The sequence below is a fragment of the Nymphaea colorata genome, chromosome 7, assembly GCF_008831285.2.
Source record: "Nymphaea colorata isolate Beijing-Zhang1983 chromosome 7, ASM883128v2, whole genome shotgun sequence".
NCBI lineage: Eukaryota > Viridiplantae > Streptophyta > Magnoliopsida > Nymphaeales > Nymphaeaceae > Nymphaea > Nymphaea colorata.
Genome location: NC_045144.1, coordinates 13015798 through 13040416, shown reverse-complemented (window position 1 = coordinate 13040416; position 24619 = coordinate 13015798). Strand labels below are relative to the sequence as shown.

At 40.4% G+C, this 24619-nt stretch overlaps 1 protein-coding gene across 3 annotated transcripts in view; it reads left to right on the top strand.

Annotated features, from left to right (window-relative positions):
* Positions 1-24619, top strand: part of LOC116257364 (DExH-box ATP-dependent RNA helicase DExH14) — a 122353-nt gene that overhangs the window by 21280 nt on the left and 76454 nt on the right. For all 3 annotated transcript variants that reach the window (XR_004173362.2, XM_031634010.2, XM_031634007.2), the window contains exons 16-33: positions 5185-5259; positions 5326-5457; positions 5534-5599; positions 7679-7744; positions 7821-7943; positions 8196-8345; positions 14136-14348; positions 14441-14596; positions 15553-15777; positions 15852-15953; positions 16053-16133; positions 16228-16308; positions 16726-16929; positions 17013-17129; positions 17249-17371; positions 17448-17537; positions 17639-17764; positions 18478-18540. Coding sequence is in view for 2 of the 3 variants with exons in the window: in XM_031634010.2 (XP_031489870.1) it covers positions 5185-5259; positions 5326-5457; positions 5534-5599; positions 7679-7744; positions 7821-7943; positions 8196-8345; positions 14136-14348; positions 14441-14596; positions 15553-15777; positions 15852-15953; positions 16053-16133; positions 16228-16308; positions 16726-16929; positions 17013-17129; positions 17249-17371; positions 17448-17537; positions 17639-17764; positions 18478-18540 (2193 nt within the window). In the remaining variant the exon portion in view is untranslated. The remainder of the gene's footprint in view (positions 1-5184; positions 5260-5325; positions 5458-5533; positions 5600-7678; positions 7745-7820; positions 7944-8195; positions 8346-14135; positions 14349-14440; positions 14597-15552; positions 15778-15851; positions 15954-16052; positions 16134-16227; positions 16309-16725; positions 16930-17012; positions 17130-17248; positions 17372-17447; positions 17538-17638; positions 17765-18477; positions 18541-24619) is intronic.

Sequence of the window (24619 nt, the reverse complement as noted above, 5' to 3'; positions counted from 1 at the left end):
ACAAACATGTATTTAATCTTAAAAGATATACAAGAACAGGCTTAAAAGCCATACCAAAACAAGTGAACAGCTACACTATTGATAGAACAAGATTACATTAGGAAGAGGAGGTTCTAGACGTTGGACTAGTTCCAACGGCTAGAAATCTAGCGGCTGGGACTAGTCCACTCCTAGTCCACTCCTAGTCAAAAGTTAAAAGGGAATGGAGAAAAACGGAAATCAGAAAATAAATAATAAGAAAAATACATAAAGAAAAAGGAAAATTCAATAAACAACCTAAGTACCCGAATATATATATATATATATATATATATATATATATATATATGTAAGACATACATTAGCTGACTAATATATAAATTGGGATACATACATTCTAACACCCCCCCTCAAACTTACGGTGCAATGACCAAAAGTTTGCCGAGAAGAAATTGAAACCTGGCAGCAACAAGAGCCTTGGTGAATCAATCTCTTAGTTGATATTTCGATGGAACAAAGGAGAGATCAATGTCTTTCTGTAGAAACTCTTCACGAGCGTTATGACAATCCATCTCTATATGTTTTGTTCTTTCATGGAATGTGTGATTGTTAGTGATATAATTGCACTCTTGTTGTCACAACAAAATTTAACAAGATCAACTAGATGAATTCCCATATCTTTCAATAAACTTTGAGCCACAATTTCCATTGTTGTAGATTCCATAGCTTGATATTCAACTTTAGTTGTTGATAGGGACACCTTGTTTTGTTTCTTGCATCATTAGAAAATTAACGAATTACCTAAAAACCTATGTCACATAGGTACAAGTACGGGTATGGGTACGGGTGCTGGTGCTGGTACGGGTACGGACCATTTTTAAAAAACTTGGGTACAGGGGTACGGACGTACACACACATGCACATATACATATATATGTCAAAAAATTTCAAACAAAATAACATATTTGCACATATATATATCAAAAATTACAAACAGAATAACACATTCATAAATCATAATCCAAAATTTATCAGTCTTGATTCTCATTCTCCTCAGTTTCATAATTAACATTCAAAATACATCAACTTCCACTCCTCAGTTGCATCATCAAGATTAGAAGGAACAACAGGTTCTGTAAGATCCATATTAAGAGCATGCAAATCATGTTCTCCTTCAAGTTATACGTCAATGTCTTCTGGATTAACATCCCAATACTTGGATGATCCTGAACTGCAAGTTGCGACAAAATCAAAATATGATTTAAGTTAGTATTAACTTTAAAAAACCAACATAATATACATATGTAATATGTGTACATATCAAAGATACAAAAAGAAAGAAATACCTGTAATCATTTGAAGTACGTGAAAGTAAGCGTTGGTTGGAGTGGACATAAACTAAATCTTCTGCTCGCTTATTAGTTAGCTTATTTCTCTTGATGTTGTGAATTTGAGGATAAGTGCTCCAATTTCTTTCACAACATGAAGAGGTTGCAGGTTGAGATAATAACTTCAATGCAAGTTGTTGGAGATTTGGTGTCGATGCTCCAAAACATAACCACCAATTAACAGGATCTTCTTCATCTCTTGCCATTGCAGCTTGCATTGAATCATTTCTTCCACTAGAGAAGGTCGCAAACTCATTATTTATTATCTTCAACCGATGAGAATCAAAATATAGTCTTCCCAAACATATCTCCCTATTTTTTGACATTTCTGGATCTCGATTAGGAGGAACACTACTAGTACCGCCTGCCAATCATGTTTGTCCATAATATTTGGGATTTAAGGAGTGTGCCATACAATGCCAAGGGTTATTGCTTTTGTTCCATCTTCTTACTAAAATTCTATGCACATGATCAAAAAACTCAAAATCATCAAGTGCAACATTCTTCTCCTCATGTCTAAAAATGATGTTTTGAATTTTTTCAATCATGTTATCCCACATATCATAAACTTTATGAAGCATGGGCCCTTCGTTATCTACTTCTCTCTGCATTTGCCAAATAGACTCTGTAAATTGCAAAAAATATGTAACTTTATCCCACCATTCATCATCTAAAATGCATTTTTTAATTTCTTGAGCCTTCACAATCTCATCATTCCGATAAAACTCCCAATCATTGTCAGTCACCATAAGTGTTAATGCATGTTTCACCTGCTTTATTCTTTTTATCATTACAATAATGGATGCAAAACGAGTCTCTGCTACTTTCAACAATTTCAAATCAGAATGCCTATTAAATATAGCAAGAGCATTGTTGTGGTTTACAACAAAATTTCTCATGTTATCCCACATATCATAAACTTTATGAAGCATGGGCCCTTCTTTATCTACTTCTCTCAGCATCTGCCAAATAGGCTCTGTAAACTGCAAAAAATATGTAACTTTATCCCACCATTCATCATCTAAAATGCATTTTTTAATTTCTTGAGCCTTCACAATGTCATCATTCTGATAAAACTCCCAATCATTGTCAGTCACCATAAGTGTTAATGCATGTTTCACCTGCTTTATTCTTTTTATCATTACAATAATGGATGCAAAACGAGTCTCTGCTACCTTCAACAATTTCAAATCAGAATGCCTATTAAATATAACAAGAGCATTGTTGTGGTTTACAACAAAATTTTTGATGTTTCTGACATCATGCTCAAGCTCCTCAATCCATGAACACAAGAAACCGGCATTTGGATAATCTTTTGATGGGTTGCAAATACTTTTAAGTGCTAGATTTATACTGTGTGCCACACAAGGAGTCCAGAATATGTGACTATACTTGGGATCACTTGCCAAATTCATTCCTGCTCGTTGGCAAACTGGAGCATTATCAGTAATAAGTTGCACAACATTATCTTCACCCACTTCTTTGATGACTTCTATAAATAGCCATTTTAAATACTCAACATCTTTATACTCCCCAGATGCATCAACACATTTCAAGAAGCTTGGTCCAACAAGCGAATAAGCAATAAAATTTATCAGTGGTCGCCTTTGTATATCAGTCCACCCGTCAGAAACAATGGATAGTCCATATTGTATCCACAGAAGTTTCTTCTTCTCTAATAATTTTTCAATGTTTGCCTTCTCTTCTGCAAGAATTACTGTTCTTAACTTCTCTGAACTCGGGGGTACATAACCACTCAAACTGCAATCAGCCAAACCTGTAAGAACATCTTTCCAATAAGGACTTCTGGCTACATTAAAAGGAAGTGAACTTGCAAAAAAGAACCTTCCGATCCTTCTATCCATCTCTGCCCTTCCCGTATTATTGAATGCTTGTGCTAATGTTTTTCTTTTCTTTGAAGCATCTTGACCTCCTTCAGTAGCATAAAGAGGAACATACACACTTGACTTGGATGAAGATTTCTTTGTCTCAGCTGCATCTTGTTTTTTTTTGAATATCTTAATCTCCTCGTTGGTAACTTTTGGGCATGGTCTACTTCCAACTCTAGAAATATGCAATAAATGTGCCTTGCAACGTGTATAAGAGCCCGTGAACATCATATCACAAAATTTGCAAGAAAACATTACATTCCCACCACCACCTGGTCCTTTTGCTAGTTTCTTCAAATAGCGCCAAAGAGACTGCGATGGATTATCCTTCTCTACTATAGCGGTATTAACACTACCACTGCTGCTTTCTACATTTCCGCTTCCTGTAGGCATCATTTCTTTTCCTTTATCAACCATTACAACTTATGTTTGAAAAGCACCTAGCAAAAGAGCTGCAACAACTAGGAAGAAATGGGAAAAGCACCTAGCAAAAGCACCTAGAAACGGGGATCATTCCAAATAGAAGAATCCTCTCACGAAACAATATATCACAACAATAACTAGGGAAGACACAGAGATGATCACAAAACGATATATCTCAGAACCTGCCGTCGTCGGCTCAAGATCATGTTTGAGTGACAGTCGAGTTATTGCTGGTCGTTTTCTGATTAAGAGGTCAAATAAGGGGAACACAACACAAACACAAACACTTAGAAAATAGAACACAAAAAACAGACGCAAACGGAACACAATGGGCCCTTCTCAAGATATATATTTTCGTCGTCGCCGGTTGTCGCCGCTGCCGGCAATAACTCGACTGTCACTCAAAAACAGACGCAAACAAAGGGAACACAAACAGAAACAAAGGGAACACAAAAAACAGTCTCAAGATCGACGACTATCGTCACCGGCGGCGAAGGCAGGGTGGAAAATGAAAAAAAAATGAAAAATACCGTCACTGCCTTTCCGCCGCCGCTGTCGTCGCCGTTCCGCAGCTGTTGTTGCCGTTCTGCTGCTGCCGTCGCCGTTCCACCCCTGCGTTCGCCACCCCTGCGCTCGCCGCCCCTGCCTTCGTTGCTGCCGTCGCCGGAGAGGAGAAAATCCTTAAACTTAAAACGAAAACTTGTTTTGAGTTTTAAGGGTTTCGAACTTAAGTTTTTTTTAACGTTAAAATAGTTTTAAAAGATAAAATCAAATAATCGTTAAAATAAAAAAACAGACATATTTGGACTCAGTCAACTTTGACCGTGTCCAAAAATGGACGGATACGGCCTCCGGTTCATTGACTGTACTCGTTACGGTCAACGATGCACATTGGCGTACCGGGTGCCGTACCCGTACTCGTGTCGTACCGGTACTGGACGGGTACTTGTCCTTTGGAGGAGTAGTTGTGTTACAGAGCTAAAAACACACAAAAACTAGTGGTGGAGTGCCTATTATTGGGATCTCCACCCCAATCAGCATCTGTACAAGCAATTCATTCTAATTTACAAGAGGAAGATAAAAAAGCCCTTTGTTGATTGTATTCTTGACATAATGCACAATTCTCATTGTTGCACCCATGTATACTTTAGTGCCATGCAAGTGTCACTAAAGTATCACAAACTATTGCTACATCATAAATTGCTAATGTTCCGTGACTAAAGATTTTTAGTGCATGGATTTTAAAAATTTAACCATCCGGCAGCTGGCTGATTTCAATTCTTATATATATATATATATATATATATATATATATATATGTATATATATATATAGGCACACATGTTATATATATAGGCACACACGTGTATCACACATATACATGGTTTGCTGCTAAGATATGCTGTGGTGTGCACTTACAAAAGGATTGTGTCTCTTTCTTACGAATTTAATCATGGCATCATGCCAAAAAATCACAATATAACAATTATAAATCTTTAATACAGGTTGAATTTGCCCAGAGGAATGATGAACTGTCATTATTCCAGAGTAATGAGCATCCACAATTTTCTTTAATAAAGGTAATATCTTTTTATAACATTCTTGTTGCGTTCAGATATAACATGATTGTCCTTTACTTATTGCAGAAAGAAGTACAGAAGTCCAGAAATAGAGAACTTGTTGAGCTGTTCGATTCTGGTTTTGGCATTCACCATGCTGGAATGTTGCGTGCTGATAGAAGTCTGACTGAGCGACTATTCTCTGATGGCCTCTTGAAGGTGTGTGCTTTTCTGTTCATCCTTTGTTTGCTGACATTTTATTGTGTTTGTCATAAGTTAACGTTTGCTAATTCAGGTTTTGGTTTGCACTGCAACATTGGCCTGGGGAGTTAACCTACCTGCTCATACAGTTGTGATAAAGGTTAGTTGCAAACTAAATGACAGTGAGCTCTATATGCATGGGCATGTTGCTATTCCACTCTAGGTAAAATATGGCTCTGGTCCTCTATGATGTCCATAGTAGGACATATTGAGATGATTGCAAATCCTTCAGTCAATAGTCAGAAAAGAGATTTATGCTCATACAAGTCATCATTGCCTCTATGATTTTCAAGTGCATTGCACACATGAGAGCTTCATGCATTGTGAAGCTGACTCCTTTCATGATCTGAAACCCAAATGGGAATTCTGGTACCTGCTATTTGTTGTTTTGTTGGGTGTTGGATCCTATGCTTATGTGAGGGATTTGATACATAATCTACAAAACTTTACTAAAATAGACGACCTTAATGCATTTTACAAGCATTCATTGCTTTGAATGTGAAATTGGCCACCCATATTGTCGTATTCTTAGTTTGGGTTCTTTGGATGCATGCTAATTGGAGCACTCAACTGTGAAAACAAATTGATGAAATCGTTAAAAATTTGTCATTTTACAATGGTTACTTAGAACCTCTAAAGTCTCTAGTAGCTTGAGTCACAAACGTAGCGACCTCCAATGTTTTCAAGTTTTTGCACATTATCTGGAACTTAAAGCCAATGGATACGTTAGCAAAATGACAAAATATTTTTCATATTTTACTAATTAATTAGTCCTGAATAACAACATGGTATTATAGTAATCATATGATGGCAATTTTTACAAGATCTGGTTATATGTTTTAGGCTAAGTTACACGGGTGCACCAAAAATGGTGCTGCACTCGAGTCGACTTGGGTGTGTGTGCGGTCCGACACGGAACCCAACTAACCTCTTTTTTTTCCCGTCTTTTTTTGCTTCTCCCATCTTTACCCTCTTCCGGCACCAGCACCAACACTAGCACCAGCTCCAGCACTAGCACCAGCTCCAACCCCGGCACTAGCATCGACACGATTGCGGCAGCCATTTAGAAGCACCCATGTGACATAGGATATGCAATTTGAGATGTAGAAAACAAGTTGAGATTTAATCTGGGTATGCATTTAACATTTGGTCCTATAAAAACTTTAAACTTTTTGATCTTCTTTTTCAGAACTTCTAATGGATTTAATTTTCAAATATGTCTCATAAGTAGTAGAAACAAAATTGAGATATTGACCAGTTTCAAGTTTAAAAGAACATGACTTTGGGTTACATGAAAGGTGCTTTGGAATCTGAAAGTCAAGAAACCATACTTTGAGATGATAGTTTTTCATTTTTTTTTTTGATAAAAGGTTGAAGATCTTCGGCAAGTTGTGCAAGTGACATAGCTTCAATAGAATTTGGCTTGTCTTCTTCTTGATTGCTTTCAGTGGTGGCAGCTCCTCTATCAATCTTCTTCAAGTTTTGGGCATTTTGGTTTTATATGACCTGGCTCATGATAATAAAAACGAAATATCTTCTTATTTGTGTCATTATTATTTCCAAAAATGAGTAGGTCTATTTGACTTTATAAGATTCCTGGCTTTGAGAAGGCCAACACACTTTTTTGTGAAGAAAAGTCTATTATTCAATTTTTGACATTTCGGTTTTGTCGTAGCTCATGATAATAAAACTGAAATATCTTCTTATTTGTGTGCTCATTATTATTTCCAAAATAAAGAGGTCTATTTGATTTTATATGATTCCTGGCTTTGGGAAGGCCAACAAGCTGTCCGGGTCTATTAGTCTCTTATAATGAACAAAGTATATTTTCTTCCATAATTAGTTAACGGTTTCACTTATTGTAGGAACACTTGGCCTATGGAGAAGGGAGGTCTTGACAACTAGCCCATAGTAAATTCATTGAATTTACCTCCTTGAATTTGCTTGTCTCTGACTAAAATATGATGCAGATCATGCCATTTAGGCTCAAAAATAGATTAGTTCATCCTATAGTTAAGATATCTCACCAGAGTATTCCTTGATAGACTTGTCTCATAATTTTAAATTTTTTAGTTGAACTCCACTTATGAGCATGATCTCTCATGGTGCTGCTGGTTTAGTGTTTGCTACTCTTTTGATTCCACCAGCAATTTTCTGATCTTTTGATGTGTGGTACCAGGGGACCCAGCTATATGATCCAAAAGCTGGGGGATGGCGAGAACTGGGGATGCTTGATGTTATGCAGGTCAGATATTAATTTTGGAAAATTAGTTGAACATTCGTGACAAGCTTGTAATGTTGTCTCTGATTTTCTTTGGCAGATTTTTGGTCGTGCTGGCCGACCACAATTTGACAAAAGTGGTGAAGGAATTATTATCACAACACATGATAGGTTGGCCTACTATTTGCGACTCTTGACCAACCAGCTTCCAATAGAAAGTCAGGTGAGTGTCTTTTTAGTGCAGTGGTTGATGGGATGCCGTGGAAGATCATGATATTTTTTTGGACTTGTTGTGACTTATGTCTTGATAATTTTGACAACGTTTTTTTTCTTTTAACCTGTTTTTGGTTCACATTTTTTTATTCTTGTTTTTTGTGTTTGTTTTTTTACGGACCTTTTGTGCTTGTATGTGCTTATATCTTCCAGCTTTCTTTAATTATTATTTTTTTCCTGCCCTTGCTTTTCCATTTTGCAGTTTGTGAGTTCTTTGAAGGATAACATGAATGCAGAGGTGGTCTTAGGCACTGTTACAAATGTTAGGGAGGCTTGTGCTTGGCTTGGATATACATATCTTTTCATCAGAATGAGAACTAACCCTCTTGCATATGGTGTAGGGTGGGAAGAGGTAAATCCTTAAATGTTGTTCTAGCCGTTCATTTACAGTTTTCTAACCTGGCTATGAGTGTCGATTTTGAGCTCCTATATATAGACCTCTAATGTATTATTTTTGTGATTTTGTTATGTATCTAGAGATCGTTTGGCACTTGCATGCATTACAATTGCTGGTTGTAAAGTTTTTCCCATTGGTTGTGTCACACGCCGACCTTTTAACACCCAAACATTTTTTTTTTTTTTTTAAACATAAAGCATCGAGGTGTGACTACACAACGATTCAAAACGACGATGAGCCAAGCAATTCAAAACAATGAGGCGAACTTTCATTTATATAATCATTTCAAATAATACAAAATCACATCTATGTATAACAAAAATGCCCCAACCATATGATTGATGTCTAACAAAAACAAGACATCAATACAAATGAACCAAGACGCGCCGGCAACAAGACATCAATACAAATGAACCAAGACGCGCCGGCACTAAACAAGAAAACAAAACCCAAAACCTCCCCAGTAGGACGTGAGTGAAGCCATCTGCTCAACCTGCTGCCCCGGGTCCGCCAAAACCTGAAAAAGAAACAACTGAAGGCTCAGCCTTTGCAGTATGGCAACAAGCCAGGAAAATACCAAACCCCATCATGTAGGGCTCAAATAAGAGAACAAATATCAAGATCATCTACCATCATGTCGTGTCACAGTATGACACGTAAAGGCCACTTAATGGCCGCACTAATACAATTTCAATCTCATGCAAGGCCTGCTCAAACGTGACCCTTGCATTCGTATCATTCACATGCACATCAGTCATATACATTCAGTCATATACATTACATTTTCATTAACTTTAGTGAATTAACAGTTCCTGTGGGTGCAACACAGGCACGTGCACACCATGGGCGGCCTACAGCCGAGAGACAACCCCCGTGGTGGCCCATAACAATATGGATCCATTTCATCCGCTGCAGCGGTAGAGCACTCAACCCTGAATGTGTGAATTCCAAGGAGAGATACTCAGCCTTCCCTAGGACACCCAGGTTGGGAAGGCGGGAGCCCACGCTCAAGCACAACACACAACAATACCCTGGGGCCTTGCACCGCCTGCGCTCCGACAGGCGAGACCAGTGGCAAACAAGGGGGACGTCTCCCAAACACATAGCCACATCCCACTAGCCTCTCATCTCTTATTTATTCATTCTTATCATTATAGTTACACATTCACAAGATGACTGGCTAGTACATGAGGTTAGTACACTTCACGAGTGCACCCACACCTCCAATTACCTCCACATGAGGTCTATACATACAGTAACAGTCATTGCTAGCCGTCATGCCATACGGGTACAACTACCCTCCAAAGCATCCATTTGTATCATTGCCCATGGCAATGAATATGCAACACAATACAACATTCATATCAGTTATCACATCAATCATATCTTTGAAAAACTTAGCCAACCACAGAGAGTAGTCTCGATCTGCGATTGACTCGTAGCTGTCCTATGCAGTTATCATTCTATGATGCTTTCTAATGCATAATTGGGGTCGAGGAGACACTCGACTCGATACCCCACCCCATCTGTCCTAAACAGATATCAATTCTAGCATGCACGTGCAAATGCGTAACCTTTTCAAAACAACTACTAATAATCTTTCAAAACAATTCATATCATATATCAAAGCATGAACAAACATACATATACTCATTCACAAGACAATCAATCAAGTCACATCACAATCCTAGGATCCCATGATTCTAGGAGCACACGATCACACATTTTCCCAGGTATGGATGTGCCTGGAATGTCGCCATACCTGTGGCCCGCTCACAAAACTCCTCAAAATTCCTCGAGCTTCGAATTCAAGGTCGACGGGACGTGCCCGGTGTACTTGCATACATAAACAAAAGGTAAGACTTCTACTAGTTACCTTAACATTCCAAATAAATACAAAACAAAATCATTGAGGCATATGTCATCGCCTCAAGAGGGTGTAGACAGGTAGTGTCGACCTACAAGCCCTCTAATAGGCCACTACGCAACTTCTTGCCGTCTACACCCAACGCCAAAACCCCAATGCCTCGATCAATCCATCCTTAACGCATTTCTCATAAACTTTCCGTTAGTTGAGGCGTCTTCCCAACATGCGCACTCTCTTCCTACTACACATACCACCCACGTCATCAAGGGTGCTCCAAGCATTCCCCAAAGACGGTCCTACGCTTCTCCACAACGTCTCTAACTCTACCATGCTTCCCTATTGCATCGAAAATCCACTCATCATGCTTAAATGATCATTATAGGCATTAATCAACGCTTTCTAACATAGTCTTCCACTTTTCCCCAAAAACAAAATCGCTAACATGCGTCCCAAAACATCAATTCTAAGCCCTAGCATGCTCAAACAATAATTATACATGCTCTAATAGATAAAATTCAAGAATCTAAGCTCAAATAGGCCTTGCTCACCCCAATCCAAGTGTCCAAACTGCTGTAACGCCTCCGACAGCCCCCTTCAAACGTTCAATCAAACTTCAACGACACCAATCGTGCAGTGCCGCCACCACCAACACCGCCTAATCGCTGCTAAGAGGGGAAAAACACGTTCCCCAAGCTGGAAACCTAACAAACCATGCTGAAAACAGTGAGGAAGAGTGCTCGATTGGGGAAAAAATGGAAAAACAAATAGGAAATGGAGAGAAAAACTCAAGTAGGAAACGTGAGGGCAGGGGGAGGGCGCTGTCAAAAAGGGGTGGACAGAAGAGAGAGTGAGGAAAGGAGGGTTCGGACTGAAAGGGAAAGACGGTAGAGGGGAGGGAAAATCAAGCGGCCAAGGGAAGAGACGGTGAAGAGAAGACGGGCGGAACGAGTAGGGAGCTCTAGCAGAGAGGGAGAGGAAGAAATCATGCGGTAGGGGGAAACTGACGAAGGGGGAAGAGGCTGCGTGGGAGGGAGGAGAAGAAACGAACAGAGAGGGATCTCACATCCGCACATGGCTGAACCCAAGCTACCTGGCCCCTCATAAAAGCCTGTGGACAGCTAGATACACGTGGAAGGGATCATGGGTATGGCACAGTCTATGGTGGGGATGGAATTGGATAGAAGCAAAAGTCCAGTGGAAGATCGCTAATGGAACTTTTATTAAGTTCTGAACTGATTGTTGGGATAACCATATATTGATGGAAGAGCTTTATTAGAGGAGTTGAGCAGATGGAGACAGGATCGAAGCCTATCTATTTCACATGCGAGGTCCTATTACGAGTCCATGTCCAATGCTAGGGTGCAAGGCATCCTTGAGAGGCTGCAATTGAATGGTAATAAGGATCAGTTAGTATGGATGGTGGAAGATAAGGCTACAATCAAAGGGTAATATGTTTGGAACAAGTTAAGAACTCAAGGTGAGAATCAATCTTGGAAGAAAATGATATGGAACCATGATGGCCTTTCAAAAGCATGCTGGTTCTCCTTGATTGCATGCCATGGCTGCCTGCCCACAATGGATAGAATCCAAAGATAGGGCTGCTAGTTGGTGAATAGATGCACTTTATGCGAGAGAGCTGAGGAATCAAATCATCATGTCATCATCGGCTGTCCATGTGCCCAACAGGTGTGGTGCTGGGTGATTGGTAAATTTGGTAGGAAAAGAATTCAATGATCTAACATTGATAAAGGATTTCAGCTATGGATAAAGTTGCCCTTCAAATTACCATGGTTTCAAAAGTGCTGGGCTATAACCTTTCAAGTGTTAGTGTGGCTATTATGGGTATCTAGAAACTGGAGGTATCATGACAATGATGAAATGCTTCTTCTCAATAACATCAAACATGAAGTTTGGAACATGTGCTTTGACAACTATAAAAGTGTGAATTGGGAGGCAAATGATAGGATTCTTGTGAATGTCTCGGTAAACTCAGGCTGCAGACCTCCCCAAGTCAGGGAAGTCGCCCCGATCATCAAGGTCTATCCGCATGCCTGCCTCCATCCCCCCCGGCAGACGTCGGGGGTTCCCAGATGGACACCCTCGTCTTCACGCGAAGCCCTAACCAGAGCTTCTCACTCCACACGAAGGCACCCAACTCCGAATAGTTGGTGTGATTATACCAGACATACCTGAGTGGCAGGTTATCACAATTGCTCATTGGGTGTGATTTAGTAACAGGTGGGGGAGGTGAGATAAATGACATAATAGTCAAGGTTGTTAGGTTGGTCCTTGTTATATGGGCGCATGACTATCCTGCTACCATATTTATTTGCCATCCAGTTATACGACTGTCCAGACGTTTCACCTATTTTATTTTAGTTTTTTCCCCAAACAAATTCATCCTTGCAGATGGACACAAGGTGTGTCCGCCAATAAAAATGAACATAAATAATGAAAATGTGATGCATGGATTAGATTTCTCAGGCTCAGGCCTTGTTTGATAACTAGGCAAAGTTTTACTTGTGACAAAAGTTTTGCTACCATTGGTGGTTCCCACCTATTTTTCCTAATAGGGCAAAACTTTTGTTAGGAAAGGTTTTGCTCCGCCTCATTGAATATAAGAAAAGCTTTGTCTAACTAAACACCCTCTTTACTTGCTCTTTTCCTTCCAATCAAAGATGGCAACAATTTTGGCAGCCAAAACTTATGGTAGAAAAGGATTTACAGTGCCAAGGTTTTGCCCATGGTAAAACTTTTGCAGCGATTCACCGAATGATTGATAAGCCTGTGAAGGAATATGATGGGAATCATGCTGGATTTGAAGATGTGCAAGATTGAGGGGACAATTGAGAGCTCCGTGAAGTAAACTGGCTGGGGAATGACACAGAACATGAAGAATGGTGGCTGTGATTCTGAATCACTATGAGCTGTGTTAATTGTTAATATTATATATATATATATATAGCAGTCTGCTCCACTGAGAATAAGATATCTGTAATCTTATAAATACAATGTTCTAGTTAGAAAGAGACACATTAAGCTAGATTTTCAAGAATTACGTCTTTGAAATTGGAGTCCAATGTGCTGTTCATGGTTTGGGAGGTTAGATTGGGAATGCAACTGAGTTTGTTGCATAAAGAAGTTTGCGAAAATTTGAACATTGATGTTGTCTCCATCTTTTGAATAATTTTTTTATACAATTGAACGTTGACTGTAGGTAATGCAGTTTGATGTATGTAAAAAAAATAGACGATTTAACCCATTCAGTCGGCCAAACTTATTTTTTACAGGCATGCTTAAAACTCATTTTGTGTCATCCAAACAAAAACCATGTTTTAAACATGAAAACTTGGTTTTTGCTTTGTCATCCAAAACAGTCAAACCAGGTTTTGGAAATTCATTATAAAACCAGATTTTCACAAAACCAGGTTTTATCAAAATCAAGTTTTTGAAGGTGTCATCCGAACACTCCCTTTACTTTTTCTGCTCATCGAATTCGATCTGGACATCAGCCTTATTGTTCTTTCTTTATTGTTTCTACAATTTCAACATTTAACATCCATTTATGTGCTTTGATTTGTTAAGAGCACTTAAAGCACCCAATATTTATGGAAATGGGTAACTGTATCCATAAGTTCTTTATGCATATATATGAGTATAAATGTAATAAGTGTGTGTTTGTATGTGAAGCTAATTCCTATGTGTTCTTTTTGCGTGTTGACAACCTGTCAAGTACTCCATATCCTGATCATTTGAGGTTGACCATGAAGATGTGTTCTTTATGTTTTCTTATCATATCCTTACGGTTCCTTTTACTTCCACTATGTACTAAATTTTTGCTTGTTTTGCTTGCATGTCCTCTTGTAATGTTTCTGTAGGTCATTGCTGATCCTTTGTTGCTTTCCAAGCAAAGGTCTCTGATAATAGATGCAGCACGTGCTCTTGATAAGGCCAAAATGATGAGGTTTGATGAGAAGAGTGGAAATTTTTATTGCACCGAGCTTGGTCGTATAGCAAGCCATTTTTATATTCGATATTCTAGTGTTGAGACATACAATGAAATGTTGAGGCGCCATATGAATGATAGCGAGGTTTGCATATGTTGTTGGGTTTTCTTTCTATTTTTTGGAGGGGATATGTGCATGATACGAATTACAATATGATGATTTGCTAATTTCTTTAGATAATTACAATGGTGTCACATTCTTCTGAGTTTGAGAACATTGCTGTTAGAGAAGAAGAGCAACAAGAATTGGAAACATTAGTTAGAACATCATGTCCATTAGAAGTTCGAGGTGGACCTGGTGATAAATATGGGAAGATCTCTATCCTCATCCAGGTAAAATATTTCAATTTCATCCATAACTTATTCTAATTATAATTGCTATACTAGGGACTACTGGTATAAGCTTGCTCAAAAGGTACTTCTCTTAGAGTGGCTGGTATCTTCAAGAGTGTGACTGTTGAAGTGTTTCTTTTCTCAAGTTGAGGCCTGATTTACAAAAATTTCCTCCCAAAAACGTTTGAGAGGAATGGGTCTGCTTAGCAGACCACAAACATCTGAAGCTGGATTATCTTTCAGAACCACAAAATCTTGCAGTAGGACATTTCTTTTCAAAAAATGTACATCTCCACTCCTCGGACTTCTTATAGTAGACAAAATCTCTTTCCTCCAACTACCAGGACCCATGACCAGTCCGTTCTTCCCAGGCAAATTGGTGAAGATGCCATTAAACCATACAGGAAATCCAACGGAGTCCATACCTGTGACATGTCTGCATATCTTATACCTACAAACTTTGAACCACAATCCTGACTTTCATAGCAATATGACAGTTTCCGCCCTGCAGCATCCCATAAGCATAAAGACCGAAATAAAAAAAAAAAATTCAGCCATCCTCGTCTAGCACATTTTGGACAAAATGGCCTCATGAACTGACACCTACTTTTTCATATGAACATTGAATTTAAAACTGACATGTCTCCACACAAAAATGACCAACGGGCAGTGCGAACATAGATGAAAGATGGATTTTTCATCTGAGCAACAAAGTAACATCTATTGGGGAACTGAAAGCCGAACCTTTTAACCTTGTCTTGCTAGCAATTTTTCCATGTAGCACCAAAAATAAGCGCCATTTTGAATCTAGGAGTTGGAGCAGAAAACCAAATAAATTTATACCAAGGATATGGATCATACGAACCCCTTGTTCTTTTATAAATATCACTCCTTTTTATTAACTCTTGGTTGCTTTGCTTTTCCAAATGTAATACTGACATTTAATGGCCTTTCAGGTTTTTATATCAAGGGGGTCGTTGGATAGTTTTTCCTTGGTTGCAGATGCTGCATATATTAGTGCAAGCCTGGCCCGTATTATGCGTGGCCTTTTTGAAATTTGTCTGCGGCGCGGCTGGAGTGAAATGTCTTCTCTTTTGTTGGGATATTGCAAAGCTGTTGATCGCCAGATTTGGCCTCACCAACATCCGCTTAGGCAGTTTGACAAAGACATTTCACAAGATGTATGTCCATAGTGTTGGAATTTTTTATGACTTTGGAAAATATCTCTAACTTTTTCAACTTTTTTTATCTCCAGATATTGAGGAGACTTGAAGATAGAGATGCAGACCTGGACCATCTCCATGAATTGGATGAAAAGGACATTGGTGCTTTAATCCATTACTTTCCTGGGGGAAAGGTAAAGCCTCTGTGTAGCTGGTGATTGAGAAGATTAATTTTACTTACTGTTCATGTCCTTCAGTTGCGTTATTGATATATTCACCTTGCACACTGGAAGATCATCAAACAATACCTTCCATATTTCCCATGGGTGCATTTGTCTGCTACCGTGAGTCCAATTACCAGGACAGTTTTGAAGGTGAAGCATTATATCCCACAGAGTATATTCTTGTTGCCCTTTGAAAGTTCACATTTGCAAATAACAATTTTTTTTTCATCAAATTTTTTGATAGGTTGATTTGCTTATAACACCTGATTTCCTATGGAAGGATCGTTTTCATGGTGCTGCTGAAAGGTGGTGGATTCTTGTCGAGGTATTTTCTTATATTTCACTGTTCAGAAATTTTGACGTGCAAGCTAGTTCAAATGTGGCAATCCATCAGCATTCTCCTCTGTGTTTAATTGATATTATGCACTAATACATGGTTTATAGGTCAGGGAATTATGTCTTCATATCATCTATAGCCAAAAGCAGTAATCTGGCAGACCTTTCTGTTATGAGAAATCGGTGCAATTTTTCTTACCAGTTGTCTGCAAGGTATTGGACTTGATATCAAAGTCCTCAAGGGTTTAGTCTTAAGATAACTGAGAGGAGAGTTTGGATAAGTGCCTGCAATATAACTGAATGCATGCGTCATATATTTCTGTGTATATAAATGGCGTCTAGGTTTGTTTTTTGTTTGTGAGGATATTTAGATTTGCATACTTTTGTTGATCATGATTTTCTTCAGGACTCTGAGAATGACCACATTTATCATTCTGAGCTCTTCACATTGACCAAGAAGATGGCAAGAGGAGGACCTCAGAAGATCAATTTTACAGTGCCACTTTTTGAACCACATCCTGCCCAGTATTACATTCGTGCTGTTTCAGATTCTTGGTTACAGTCTGAGGCCATTCACGCTATTTCTTTTCTGAATCTTACTCTACCTGAGGTGATATGCAGAACCGTACAGTTGGACACAATGTATTTACTTAACTAGCTTTCTAAACAGGAAAAATTTCATGAATACTGTAGGCAGATACGTTACACACAGAGTTGCTTGATCTGAAACCTCTACCTGTAACTTCCCTTGGAAATGAGATTTACGAGCAACTATTCAAATTCTCACACTTTAACCCCATCCAGACGCAGGTGTGCTTAATTGTTTTTTTGTGTCCTTTCCTCCAAGATTTGTATGGCTTGCTATGGTACCCATGCAACAATATGTTCTATTTCTGTAGTTGCTGAATGTTCTAGTCTGTGATTTGCAGGTTTTTCATGTACTTTACCACACAGACCAGAGTGTTTTGTTAGGTGCTCCTACTGGAAGTGGGAAAACTATATGTGCAGAACTTGCAATCTTTCATCTCTTTAACATGCAACCTGATATGAAGGTCACTGTTGCTTCTACTCATCTGATATAAGTGGTTAGCACTTGTTATGGGATAAAATTACACAGTTTTTGTGCAGGTGGTCTACATTGCTCCCTTGAAAGCTATTGTCCGTGAGAGAATGAACGAGTGGCAAAATAGGCTTGTTTCTGTCCTTGGGAAAAAGATGGTAATGACATATTTTTTCTCCTTTATAGAGAGACTATAAGTTTGAATGTTATTCTATTATCAGTAACCATAATATCCCAATAACCATAATATCTATTATAGGTTGAAATGACAGGGGATTTTACACCAGACCTGATGGCTTTACTGTCGGCAGATATCATTATTTCTACACCAGAGAAATGGGATGGGATTAGCCGTAATTGGCATATAAGGACCTATGTCATGAAGGTTGTTTTTCTGTCATTTACTCAGTTTTGATGGTGTACATTTATATAAAGGTGCAGTCAAGGGTCATGCTGTTCTTTCAAATTTATTATATCTTTTTGTGGATGATAAAGCAAGCTTTGTTTCAAAAGTCCTTTTGAGGCCTAATCTGCAATTTTTCTAAATGCTTTCGTTGCACCTCCATCCTTCTCTTTTTGTCTTTATGTTCAATGAGTTTCTTTTTTATTAGGTGAAAGGAGCAGTTAGTTTAGCAAGATCAGAAGAAAAGATGGAGCCTGTCCTTTGCTTGAGAAATTCAGTGTCAAAATGTTACATGTGTTCTATACGGTAAAAAATTAGGACACTCAGAATGTGTACTGAGGAACCTGAACACTGTGAAGTGCCCATCCCTTAAGATGGCCATCTTCAGTGCTGTAGTCAGAAACATTTTTTAGAGGGGGCCATTATATAATTTTCAAAGTTTATATGGGGCCAATTTAATATTTTTGAAAAAAAATACACAGCCAAATTTAAAATTTCAAGGGGTGGTGGGTGGGGAGGGGCATGGCCCCTGCCTTCCTCCCCCCCACCCTTTGTCTCCACCATTGGCCATCTTTCTAGTGATAACTACTAAATATTATCCTTGCCATTTTTTTTTTGGTGTCTATGTTGCATTGCTTTTGAACAAATGTTTCTGTTCTTTTTCATATTCTTGGTGCCGGTGGTTTTCCTTACAGGTAGGGCTGATGATATTGGATGAGATCCACTTGCTTGGTGCTGATCGTGGGCCTATTCTTGAGGTAATATTGACATCATAATAGACATCTATGAGTATAGATGCTCATTGTAGTTTGGGGATTGAAAATCAACTGTTTCACAAAGATGGTAATATACGAGCTCTTGAAATGTAGTGCAGTGCTCAAACAGACATTACTCCATTATAACTTTGGCTCTGCATAGTTATAAAAGTGTGTTGATTTTGATGTATGGTTTTGTGGCATCCATTCCTGGAGTTCGAAGTATGGATGAAGAATTATTGTGAACAGGCCCAAGTTAATTAACACAGTGCTTACTTATTTATCACCCATGAAACTACACTTTATTGATTTTATACTCTGAACTTAGGTAATCAAAATGGTTGTAAGCACTTGGTATGGAAATACCCATGTTGGTGACCGTAAGGTGGGATTAGAAGATGCAAACGACAATTCTCTTTTGCACTCAACTTTTGCACATCTTGAGTTTGACTTAAGGAAAGTGGATGCTGAACTTGAGGGGTGTTGACGTGCTTTAGTATACGGGTCTGGGTCTGGACCCGGTCCGGTGGGTGTTCCTGTTTAGACTCTACTTATGTCTTTGTAACCCTAAGTTTTAGTGTGAATGAAAAATTCTAAGAGAGAGAGTGTCTGGTTGCTAGTGGGCACCAGTCGTCCTCACCCATGGTTTTTTCCCTCTTGTTGAGGGGTTTTCTACGTTACATCCATCTCTGTTCATTGTTTTACTTGCTTTTTCTGTTTCAACATGGTATCAGAGCCAAATCTCTAGAAAAAATTTTGGCTCGACTTACTGCCATGAAGAAAAAAATTTGGCCTGACTCTGCCGTGAAGTTCCGGTTGAATCTCCGCCGTCGCTCATGCTGCCGTGTTCTACAGTGAAGGGAACCTCCGCAGTCGCTTCCTGCCGTCGTGAAGGAATCTCATGCTGCCGTGTTTTGCTCTGCCATTGCATCCTGCTCCCGTCGTTCCTATGCTGCTGCTCTGGTGTCGCCGTCTCTCTCTCTTTCGTCTTTCCCCCTTTGTCGACTCGAGTGTTTGCTTGCCCGATGCTCTCTGCCGCCCAGTCGTCGCTCAACTTTGTCGTTGTTGCTGCTATAGTCTGCATCACCCGCTACCCAGGTACGCCCGACGCTCTCCTGCATCGCCATTCAGCTGACTGCATCGCCGACGCTGCCTGACTCTGCATCGCCTGACGCCCGACGCTCTCCTCAGCGTCTCTCCTGGTACGCTCTCTTTGCTAGTTCCCTGCGGCATTGTTCTGCTGTGTCGCCCATACCTCTGGCATCATCTTTGCCCAACGTTGCTGTTTGGTTCAGTGTCGCGCAGTGTCCCCGTCCAGCATTGACGGTTCTGCTCCACCCAGCGTGACAACTGAGCCTTGATCTAAATATGAGAAAACACTAGAGAGATTACCTGTGTCACCAGTAACATGGGCTGCTGCTCCAGAGTCCACATACCATTCTCCTTGCTCATTTTGTTTCAAGTGGAGTTTATATAGGGCTGTCATTAAAAGCTGCTGCACGTCTGCTAAAATATTTGATGTCGCATTTGAGCCGGATGATGATGGAGCTGACCCTGTTGCTGCCTTGTTCTCACGCTTGATCTGGTTATTTTTGTTCTGAGGATTGTGCCAACATTCTGATTTTACATGCCCCCTTTTGTTGCAATAGAAGCAAGTAGGAACCCTTCTGGGCGTGGTAGATGTAGTATTCATGCTTGGTGGTGTTGGGAGAATACCTCTTCCCGTTCCTGCCTGAGGAGTCCAAGGACGGGTGCGATTCCATTGCAGTGCGTGTGTCCCTGTAATCAGTACATTGTGGCTGCTGGAAGGAATCAAGTTCTGTCACTGTACACGACTAGCTTCGTGCTGAAATAACTTGGCCTTCAGTTCTTCAAAGAATGGCAGGACAGGTAAAACTTCCAAAGCTATGCAAAATATGTCAAAATCTGTTCCCAGTCCACTTAAAGCTTGCTGCACCTTGTCCTTGTCGCTGACCGGATGTCCAATGACAGCAACCTGGTCGCTTACATTTTTTATTTCATTCAAATATTCCAAAACTGTATGCGTCCCGCGCTTGATGTCCTGAAACTGCCTTTTTAATTGTAGAAATCGTGCTTCCGATACTTGAGAGTATGTCGTGGCAAGCATAGGCCACAACTCTAGGGCTGTTAAATCATCATCAACGCCTCCCAATACTACCTCTGACAGAGTAGAAGTAATGTAGGCAACAAGTGACTGGTCGTGAGCCAGCCAAACTTCATACTCAAGGTTGTTTTCAGTAAGAGTTTCATACTCAAATCTGATCTCAGTCCCAGCCGAAGTCCCAACAGCTTGATCTGCCACTACAGTCCTCTTCACTTCACGGTCGATGCACTTTGGAGGCGCTGGGGTGGTGCCATCGATATGTCCATAGAGTTGATAGCTCTTAATAAATGGGACTATTTGACGTTTCCAAGTTAAATAGTTGCTATGATTCAGTTTTTGGGAGTTAAGCTGGGAGAGAAAATTGGAGGATAAGAGAGAGGAGTTTCGCTGGTCCATAGCTGAATAATGAGAGCAGAAATCAAAGAGGAATAATGGAACGGGTTAGGTATTTTGTGTAATGGTTTGGTTTGGAGTTTGGACAGAATTAGGACAAAGGAGATTAGGATTATGTGATGTAGAAATTAAATGGAACAGAATTAGGGCAGATAACACAGAGGTAGAATTTAGGGCAAGTACTGGAATTAGGGAAAATCACACCAGAAATAGGATTTGGGGCAAATACTGGAATTAAGGCAAATCATGCCAGGACTGAATCCACTTACCAGAGGACGATGCTCAACCTGGCTCTGATACCATGTAAGATTTTCCAGAAATCTATGTCTCTCCGACCTGAAACAAGAGTGATTGAGTAGAGAAGGTAGAAGCCGATGGAAGAGAAGGTGCAGTTGGCGTGAAAAACCACACTGCAATCCTTAATCACTGTTATTAAGATAACCTAATCAGATTACAACAGTTTGTACAAAAATATGTAAAAAATTACAAGTATGCCACCGCCTAGTATATTTGGGCATGTGGATATAAAAGAATTGGATCGGGTCGTCTGGACAGACTCGATCCTGGGCGCACAAACTTAATAGGCCACACATATCATTATCATTCTTAGCTAGCCGTCATACAATACAGGTACAACGACCCTCCAATTTCATTCATTTGCATCATTGCCCACGGCAATACATGTGGAACAAATCACAACATTCGCATTCATAAAAATTCACACCTTATCAAACACATCAAACACATATTTCAAAACTTAGCCAAATCTCGGAGAGTAGTCTCGATCCGTGATTGGCTCGTAGCTGTCCTAGGCAGTTATCATTCTAGGATGCTTCCTAATGCACAATTGGGGTCGAGGAGACACTCGACTCGATACCCCACCTAATCTGTCCTAAGCAGTTATCAATCTAGCATGCACATGCAGTTGCGTAGAAATTTTTAAACAAAACTAATCACATAAGCATCAAACTCTCATGCATACATTCATTCAATCACTTTACAATCATTCAATCACATCACAATCCTAGGATCCAACGATCCTAGGAACACACATTCACAAGTTGGCCCCAGGCAGGGATTTGTTTAGAATGCCGCTATACATGTCGCGCGTCCACAAAACGCTCCAAAATGTCTCGAGCTACACGTCTTGTTGCTCAAGGTGTACTGGACGTGCCCGGTGTACCTACAAAGACAAGCAAATGGTAAGTTCTCCATTCGCTTCGCTTTCCAATTTATACAAATATGAAAATACAATCATTGTGCCATGTCATCGCCTCAAGAGGGTGTCGACGGGTAGTGTCGAACCACAAGGCCCTCCAATAGGCCACTTCCCAACTTCTTGACGTTGCCACCAAACGTGAAAACTCAAGGCTTCGATCAATTCATCACTAACACATTTCTCATTAGCTTTCTTTAGTTGAGGCGTCTTCCCTGCAATTAAGATTCTCAACATACAACACGTATGTACATCAATAGAAACATATTTCTCAAGCTCATTAAAACGGTTCTAAACCTTCTCCACAACATCACAATCTCTACCATGCTTCCCTATTGCTTCGAAAATTAACCCAACATGTTAGAGGAACCATTATACACATAGATACTCTTCCTTCTCAGAATGGGCATAAACTTTCCCTAAAATAGCAACATCTCTAGCATGCATTTTAAATCATCAAATCTTTAGAGTAGCATGCTCAATCATTAAATCTACATGCTTCAACAACAAATATTCAACAATTTAAGTTCGATTAGGTCTTGCTCACCCCAATTTAAGAGTCTAAACTGCTGCGATGCTTCCGGCAGCCACCTCAAGCATTCAACAACCTCAAACGGAAAAAATCGTGCAATGCCGCCACCTGCAACGCCGTCTAGTCACTGTTAAAAAGGGGGAGAAAGCGTCCCCAAACTGCAATCCAATCCACAACAATAAATAGGGTAAGATTTAGCAAAAGAGAGGCCAAAAGAGGGGTTTGTTGTTAGAAGAAACCCACGGTAGTTGTGTGTGGGGGGGGGGGGTGGCTGAAGATGAGTGAGAGCGAGAGGACACGAGTGGATGGGAGTGGGAGACAGACAGCGCACGTGAGGGAGACAGTGAAAGAGAGGGTTCGGGCAGAGGGGAGAGACAGGCAGAGAGGGGAGATCGAGTGGGGGAAATGGGGGAGATGGTGAGGAGGAGACAGAGGGGACGAGGGAGTGTGGGAGAGGCGGAGGAAGGGGCATAGCATGGGAGAGAGGGCATGTGAGGGTGGAGGAGAAGAAGAAGGAAGAGGGAGGAGAAAGAAGAAGCAAGAGGCAGAGAGGTCGAGAGGGCTTACCGGAGCGCCGCCGCCGCCGTCATCCTTCCTCTGCCGGCCCAGTCGTCGGCGCTGCCACACCTTCCGCCTCCTCTTTCTCTCTGTCGTGCAAAGGGGACGAGGGAGTGTGGGAGAGGCGGAGGAAGGGGCATAGCATGGGAGAGAGGGCATGTGAGGGTGGAGGAGAAGAAGAAGGAAGAGGGAGGAGAAAGAAGAAGCAAGAGGCAGAGAGGTCGAGAGGGCTTACCGGAGCGCCGCCGCCGCCGTCATCCTTCCTCCGCCGGCCCAGTCGTCGGCGCTGCCACACCTTCCGCCTCCTCTTTCTCTCTGTCGTGCAACCCAGCGAGAGACGAAGACGAGGGAGACCGAGAGGAAAGGCGAGGGAGATGAGTCTGGACCCGATCCTTCACGCAAGTGGGTTCGGGTCCGGGTCTGGACCCGATCCGGCCCACCTGAAAATGCCGAATGTTACACTCATACACATCAATATTGGTAACATTGGATTTGGGGTTTATTGAGGATCTTAGATCCTTGGTTCTCAAAACAACTGTTTGCTAGGATCAGCCCCTCAGATTTAAGATCCAGCAACACCTACTAAGGAAGTCTTGACTCTCTATCTCTCTCTCTCTCTCACCCCCTTTACAATTCTTGTTTTGCTCATTTTCTTGTTGCTCCTAGTACCTAGCATAGAGATGTAGAACTACAGAAGTTAAGACGCAACCCTTTAAATGGAACCTGTGAATCACATGTATTTCAATTTCCCCATTCTTAAAAAATGAATAAATAATGTCTTATTCAGGTATTCCATGATCTATATTTTGTTCACTAGAATTTGAAGGCCTCACCAGAAAGATATTTCTAGAGAGTGCGACAACAAAATGATTCTGGTTCTCTGGGTGGGCTAGGTCAACTGGAGTTATACGTGCAAAGTACCCTTTGTAATTGTTGGAAGAGGCCACCTTATATCGACATCCTAGTGAGAATGATATTTCCAGAAGGAACAATCTTGAATTACAAAAATGGGTGGAAAGCATATTAGCAGCAAACTCATCAATAATCACATGAAGCATTGAAAATTCCTGTACTGACGGTGCAAACTACAAAATGGCCCTTCTTTGGGTTCTTGTCTGGTGGGATGAAGAAGATAATCCTGCATGCAAGGCATGAAGAGGATAATCCCATGTGCATGTGTGCCATAGATAATCCCATACACAAGGCATGAAGTGGATAATCCCAGCTGCATGTGTCATCCTAGTGACATGGTAGCCTA